The sequence below is a fragment of the Rousettus aegyptiacus genome, unplaced genomic scaffold (assembly GCF_014176215.1).
Source record: "Rousettus aegyptiacus isolate mRouAeg1 unplaced genomic scaffold, mRouAeg1.p scaffold_m13_p_20, whole genome shotgun sequence".
Classification (NCBI taxonomy): Eukaryota; Metazoa; Chordata; class Mammalia; order Chiroptera; family Pteropodidae; genus Rousettus; species Rousettus aegyptiacus.
This window is the reverse complement of record NW_023416296.1, coordinates 1,285,655-1,292,820: the sequence shown is the minus strand read 5'-3', so window position 1 is coordinate 1,292,820 and position 7,166 is coordinate 1,285,655. Positions and strand designations below refer to the sequence as shown.

The 7,166-nt window shown below is 69.4% G+C and overlaps 1 protein-coding gene across 1 annotated transcript; it reads left to right on the top strand.

Annotated features, from left to right (window-relative positions):
• The first annotated feature begins 3,477 nt into the window (after positions 1–3,477).
• Positions 3,478–4,756, top strand: LOC118614916 (basic salivary proline-rich protein 1-like). Its single transcript, XM_036238147.1, has 2 exons — positions 3,478–3,674; positions 3,859–4,756. Exons 1-2 carry the CDS (start codon positions 3,478–3,480, stop codon positions 4,754–4,756), a joined length of 1,095 nt encoding a protein of 364 aa, XP_036094040.1.
• Positions 4,757–7,166: the final 2,410 nt, after the last annotated feature.

The following is a 7,166-nucleotide window of genomic DNA, read 5'->3' as shown; positions in this document are numbered from 1 at the left end:
CTGTGCGCCCCAGTGCGGCCTGGGCCCTTGGCTCCGGAGGAGGAGGCCGCTTCTGCGGGAGCGTGGAGAGGGCTTCCGGAACCAGCTTGGGCTGGCACAGCCCTCGCTCCGTCCCCGGTCGGGGCCAGGGTCAGGTGGGAGTGCTGGCACGGCCTCGCTGGTGTCTCGGGCACAGAGAGTTCTGCGCCACCGGCCACCGCGAGTGCCTGCGTCCATCGTGGGCTCTGCGCACGTGGCCTGCGTCCCGAGCACCTGCCCTGGGTCCTGAAGAGACGCTCAGACTGTCAGCCCGAGGGGCCCGCTCCCAGCTTGGGGCCCACATCGTTTGCTCACCGGGGCCAAGGTGGGGGAAGCCGGGACCCAGCGCATTGGTGTCCTGGGGCGGCCATGACAGAACCGCAGGCCGCCCAGACACACGTGCCCGCCCTCCCGTCCGCAGCTGGAGTCCAAGCCGGGTGCCCGGGCCGGTCCCCCGAGGCCGGTCTCCTTGGGGTACAGACCGCGCCCTCTCCCTGTGTCCTCTGCGTGTGTCTGTCCATTTCAACAGGACACCAGTCAGATCGGGTCAGGGCTACCCTGGCGAGCCCATTTACCTTAATCCCCTAACCAGAAGCCACACTCTGAGGACCAGGGCTCAGGGCTTCAGCGTCTGGATTTAGGGGGACACAGCCCAGCCCACAAAACCATCTTTGGTTTTCTCGGGTCAGTGCAGGGGCTGACGGCGGAGCTCGTACCCGCCAGGGCTAGGGGCAGGTGCCGCTTGCACAGCGCAGAGCTCGTCCTGGGCGGGGCTGCGGAGGCCGTGCCGGGACACCCCCCGCAGCCTCGGGGGCCCTGCCCAGCCGGCCCAGCACGGCCCCGGACACGGGGCAGTGCAGGCTGCTCCCCCGTCCACAGGTTGTCGGGTCTGTGCGTGGGTTTTGTTCGTAGTTGTGGTAGGGTAAGTTCTCGTTTTAGCCGTTCTACAGTGGGCAGCACGTGGCAGCAGGGGCAGTCACGGTGCCGTGCGGCGGCCAGCAGAGCCCGGCTTTAGGACCCCCCGCAGCTCCCTGCCCTCTGCAAGGCTCCTCCATGGCTGGCCACGGGTTGGGCTCCTGGACACGCTGAGCTGGTCCTCAGGGAGAAACCTGAAAACTGCTGCCTGGGTCTCGGCTCGCAGCTCTGCCCTGAGCGCGGGGGCCCCGGGGCGCATCCTGCCTGCCCTGCCCACCTGACTGCGAGCGCGCAGCCGGGCCCGGCGCCCCGGAGGGCCCTGGACACGCCCGTGACGGCCACAGTATCCCCTGAGCCCGCCCAGACCTTCCTCACACTGCCCGGCCAGGCCTGGATGTGACCCCACTGTGCCCACAGAGCTCCCAGCTCCCAGCTGGCTGTCCCCGACTGGCTCTGCAGACGCCACCTGCGGCGGGGGTCGGTGGTGTGTGGAGGAGGGACACGGTGGCGAGGGCCGACAGGTGGGAGTGGGGCAGGGCGCGACCTGACGGCCGGAGGAGCAGACGGGATCGGGGGGTTCACGAGCGTCACCCCTCCAACAGCCCTGGGTGGGACTGGAGCCCGAGCAGGTGACGTGGGTGTCTCGGCCTCCGCTTTCTCTGGCGGAGGAAGTCGGTCTCTGAAGCCCTGCGGGGATTCCGAGGGGGATTTCCAGCGCGTTTATTGCTGGTGCTAAATGGCTCTGAAGGTCAGCTCTTCGTCACGGGAGTCGCCTCGGCTCCCTGCCGCTGCTCGCCTCGGTCCCACGCTGTGCCCAGGAGCAAGGCGGGCGGCAGGCGGGGTGCCAGGCTCCCCAGGCAGGTTGGCAGGAGCCCGAGGGTTTCCGTGTCCACCCGACTGCCCGTCCACGTTGAACGTGGCCCTGACCGTGGCTGCGAGGCCGTCGCCTGAGATGAGCGCTCGGTTTGGTGACTCAGCCCTCTCCCCTGCAACCCCAGCAGAGCCAGACCGCAGGAGCCAAAGCACACGCCAGGCCTCGTGCAGCCCGAGACGCAGCCCGTGGGTCTGCGAGGTTCGGTGCCCCCCAGCCCCACCCCGGCCAAGCCCATCCAGACTCGGGGCTGCTGCCACGGGGGCCCCGCCTGATGCCTGGCTCCTCTCCGGGGCTCTGCGGATGTGAAGTGGGCAGTGCCCTTGCCGGGGTGGCTGCCCGACCAGGGCTGCTGGAGGAGCTGCCCACTGCCCAGGTGGACACTCCCTCCCGCGGAGAAGCCCCGAACTGCCCCAGGATGGCACTCCCGTCCCACGCGGAGAGCCAGGTGGTGACCCCAGCCTGGGCGAGCAGGGGGCAGGGGTGGGGGCCCCCCGGGAGCTGGGCCGCCCGCACTGCTGATGTTCCGTCCCGTTGTCACTGAGGGGACATGGCCAGATTCCTGGAAAATGGGCAAAGGAGACGAGCTCCGCCTCTCATCCCAGTGGCCTGGGGCAGCCGGGCCTCGCGCCCTTGGGTCTCAGTGCGGGCGACGGCACCTCTCCCGACTGCGGGTGCAGAATGACCGTGGCGCAGCCTCCGACAGGTGCTGGGTGGCCATGCTGGCTCTCGGGGCCTTTGCGTGAGCCCCCCCACACGTGTCCGTGGACATGCAGGCTCAGTGTCTCCTGATTAGGGACGTTTTGTGCTGAGAGCCTTGTCCTCAGGGTGCTTTCTCAGAAACAGTGACAGACACAGGGACACCGTTCTCGGGGTGCTCCGTGCGGGGCCCGCCCGCCCACTGCAGGGCCCCAGGGCCATCTCGGGGGCCTTCTGCAGAGACCCTTCTCCCAAGAAATGCTGCCCCCGGGCGACCGTGGCCGAGGGTGGGGGTCCCCATAGCCCATGTCCTCTCCACAGCCCAGTGGGTGGCTCGCAGGGTCAGCTGCCTTGGGGGTGGAGGGCCCCCTGTCTTTACAGTAGTCCAGAGAAGCCAGTTCTGGGCATGTTGCTGGGCAGCACCTGTGCGTGAAGGTGGCCGCTCCCGGAGGGTGGGCTCACCCGCCTCGGCCTGGGCCGGACCTGCGGGCCAGCTGGGGCTCCTTCCAGGGTGGTGCCCGGGCAGGGACAGGCTGGTCGCAGCGTCCGTCACCACCCGCCCCGTGCCGAGTGGTGGGCTGGACGAAGGCCCCTCACTGCCCAGACTTAGCTGCCCTCTCTGTGCCCTGGGCTGGCCTGCGGGCCCCCTGGTAGCTGCCACCTGCTGAGTGCTGGGAGAAAGCACCCCTCCACACGTGGTCACCCCCCGTGGCCAATCACACTGCACGTCCCCTGTGTCCCCGGAAGGCCTCTGGCCACCCTGCCTGCCTTTAGCAAGACTCATGCAGGTTGGGCCCAGCCAGACCCCCACTCATGACGTCCCCTCTTTCTGTCCACTGCCCCCCACACCTGGCCACACACCCTGCTGGCCTGAGAACTCAGCTGCCATGTCCTGGTCCCCTTGTCCTGAGTGAAGTCTCCCTTTATCCAGCACCTAACAAGTGTCAGAATCAGTTCCCTGGCCGGTCCCCCAGATGGCCAGGACAGGCTGGGGCGTGAAATGCCAGCTGGCTCTGGCCCCACCCTCCGAGGTAGCTGGTCCTGAGCCCAGCCCTGGGCGCATGGTGCCCCAGGACGGGCACGGATGGAGGGGAGCTGGCCATGCCGCCCTGCGCTCACAGGGTCAGGGGGTGCTGGGTCACTCCGAGGCCCCACCGCCTCTGGGGCTAAGGTCTGTCCTGGCACACGTCGTGGACAGCTGGCCTTCCCACGTGGGCGTCAGCGGGCGCACAGGGACCTCTGTGTAGACGAGCTGCACGGGTGTCCTTGTGAGCAGGCCCCAGCCCAGAGCCTCCCAGAGGGCCCGGGCCTCACAGCCGGCTGCCAACCCTGTGACCTGTCCCCCCGCACCACAGGGGCGACGTTCCCAGAGGCCCACACGGGTCTGCCCGGGCGGTGGCCTCCTGCAGCTCCGACGGCCCCCCACTGTGTGCTGTCTGGGGGGGCTCCCCCTCTGAGGAGCGGATGTTTGTCCCTTGTCCTGGGATGGGGTGCATCAGACCCCAAAACTACGTCCACCCGGAGCCGCAGGATGCAGCCTTCGGAAGGAGGGTCTTCATAGATGAGACCGAGATGGCGCTGGACGGCCGGGGCCAGCCTGCCCCCAGCGCTGGTCGGGGCCCCTGTGAGAAGCCCGTGGCGGGGGCAGACCAGCGGCGCGGAGGCCGAGGCCGGAGCGAGGCCGCACCTCCGCCCGGCTTCGGCTTCAGGGCCCGGTCTTGCTGCCCCCGCCGGAAGGGGGGGCGCTTCTGCAGGGGCAGGGGTGGACAGAGGGGAGCACGGCCGTGGTCGCAAAGGCAAGAGCCTGGCCCCGAAGGGGGCCCTCGGGCCGGACACGGGAGGCAGAAGCCCCTGCGGCGCCACGGGCAGGGCGCTCCCCGGTGGGCGCACCGGCCTGGCCAGGGACGGCGGAGCCCGGAGCCCTGGTGGCGTCCAGAGCGGAGACTCGTGTCCGGGCCCCAACGGCTCTGCGCTGGTGACGGCGCCAGCCCTCCTGCCTGTCCCCGGGAGCTGCACTTGGACGGCGGACTGTCCTTTACTGCTGCCTGGGCATTCTCCAGAAACACACGGCCCAGACCCCACAGGGAGCCGGGCTCTGAAGGAAACGGCCCCGAGCATGGTGCTCCTGCCCTGACCCCTGACCCCTGCCCCGCCATGGGGTTCAGGAACTTACAAAACCAGCCCATAGTCACTACCGCAGGGGGCACGCACCTTCCAGACCAGCGGCGTCAGCCCAGCCTTCCTGGTGCTTAGAGCTGGGGCTCCTGTGGCCAGGGCCTCAGCCTCTACTCCCCACAGTGACCGAGGACCCCCTGCAGGCGGCGGACGCAGTGGGAGCCCCTCCCCTCCCCCCAGAGTCCTGAGTGCTCCTGGCCTCGGGGGCACACCGCACTGCGCTGTGACCAGACACCTGTTCTCGTGTCATGGTCCCGGGGGGCCGTGCATCGTGGGGCCAGGGCCACCCGCTCCGGAGACCCCTGCCTGCCCTGACGCAGGAACTGTGCTGGGCCACCTGGCTCAGTGGAGCCACCACAAGCCTGGGGAGGGCGAGGGGACACGTCAGACCCGCCGGCCCCCGCCAGCAGCTCTGCTGCCCCTCGGGCCCTGTGCACCTATCTGGTCACCCTTGAGGGCTGTGGTTGCCACGCTGAGCCCCGTCGCTTTGTCCCCAGCCAGCAGCCAACCCAGCCACCCTGACTCCTGTCTCAGCTCCACCTCCGGAGGAGAGAGGATGTCCCCCCAGAACAGAGGCGAGGCCTGGGGTGACCGAGCCAGCCAGCCAGGAGCAGTAGGTGAGGTGGCAGAGACTCATGTCACAGAGCCTCCTCTCCCAGCCTCAGATGAGACCCCCAGGAGAGACGCCCCATTTCCAGGAGCTGGGGGTGCTGGAGTGAGTCTCGCGGGAGGGGGCTGTGGGGTGGCCAGCGGTGCCTATAAGAATGTCACCCTACTGACCATGCTGCCCTCGCTGGGTGCCCCATGCTGGCTGCAGGCTCAAGCCAGGTTCCTGTGTCCCATGACCCCCTCCCAGCCTCGCAAGCCCCTCCAGGTTTGGGGTGAGCTAGGGAACAAGCTAAGGCTGGACAGCGGGCCACGGGGCACACGAGGTGACCGTGCCCGGAAAGTGGGTGAGCGACGTGGGCCCGGGACAGCTGGTGCCTCGTGCCCAGGCCCCTGGCCTGTGGGACGGGGGCTCGCATGGGGGGCGGCCAGGGCCATCCCTCGCTCTGACCAAGCACGCCCCTCGGTGCGGGAGACGGTGGGGCCTCAGCGCCCCCCTGGGGAGGTCGTGGCTGTGGGCTTAGTCAGCACCTCTGCAGGCTACCGCGTCCGCTGGCACACTGTCACTGAGCCCGTGTCTGTCTCTGTGGAGGGCCTGTCACTCCGAGGGCCTCGCTGGCCCAGTCTGCTGGGCGACGCCCAACCTCCTGCAGGCAAAGGCAAAGGTCTGATGTCCACCCTCTGCCCCCTTGTCCAGGCCCCGCCCAACTCCAGACGCTCCGCCCGTGGCCACGCCCACCCCCCAGTAAGTCCCCGCATAGCCTTATGGGCAGCAGAAGTGCGGAGGGCAGGAGGTGAAGGCCGCCCACCGTCCCTTCACCCATCCGGCTGGAGAGGCCTCACTGGGCAGCTCTGGTCTGCCGGTTCTCTGGGGTACTACAGGGTCCCTGTGCCCTGTGGCCAGACCTCCAGTAGCCTCAGGAGGCCCTGCGGGCACTGCGGGCCGGGCCCCCCTGGGCCTGGAACCAACATTTCCTCGTCGACCGACCGACCGGGGACTTTCCTGGTCAGGCTCCTTGGCTCAGACGCGGATCTGGGGAAGTCCCGTGTGAAAGTGGAGTCGTGGGGTCAGCCAGCGCGGGCACAGGGTGGCTGGGCTGGGCCCGAGGGGTTGGCACGCCCGTGTCGGAGGCACGGGGGCACCCGACACCTGAGTCAGAGCCCACACACTCAGTGCCGTCTCTGCCACGTCCACCCGCGTGGCCCCTGCCCCCTCTGAGCGCAGCCGTCCCCCCTGTCCAGGAGCCGCTGGCCCCCCCGGGGGCGGGGCTCGCTCCCACGTGTGCTCGCCCCGGCCAGGCGCAGTGCGCACCTGCCGGATGAGGTCCATGAGCACCGGCACAGACTCGTCCAGAGAGGAAGACGGCAGAGCCGGGGGAACCCCCAGACGGGACACGTGGGGGAGCACGGCTCTCCCTCGGAGGCTGGAATCGGGGCTCCGCGGGGGAGGCCGAGGCCCTGGGGATACCGGCTGGAGGCCGGCACACCGTGCTGTCAGCTCCCCGTCACCCCAAACGCCGCCGCAGCTTGCCCCCTCCGCAGCGGCCCCCATCCTGGGAATGGGACTCCAGCCTCACTTGGGCAACCCACTGACGCCTGCCAAGTAGGGGCGGACACCGGAGACCGGCGAGAAAGACACAACGCACTTGGGGGGGGGGGGGCGGGGGCTGCCCGCTCCCTGGAGGCTGCGGAATGAGCGGAATGAGCGGAATGAGCGGTGGCCACTGCTGAGTGGGTTGGGCCTCGTCACAGGCAGCTGATGCCTGCCAGACTGTCAGGGGAAAGATACCCCTTCCCCACCGCTGCCGAGGCCCGGCACACCCTCTGGCATGGCCCGGGAGGCCGGGGCTCAGCCGGGGCTTTCCTGGGAAGCGGCAGGGAC

What these genes read in the sequence shown, in the direction of transcription:
- LOC118614916 (XM_036238147.1), top strand. Translation starts at nt 3,478, where the DNA reads ATGGCCAGGACAGGCTGGGGCGTGAAATGCCAGCTGGCTCTGGCCCCA. An exon ending in CCACCGCCTCTGGGGCTAAG is followed by an intron (nt 3,675 to 3,858) that starts GTCTGTCCTGGC and finishes CCCGCACCACAG; the next exon opens with GGGCGACGTTCCCAGAGGCC.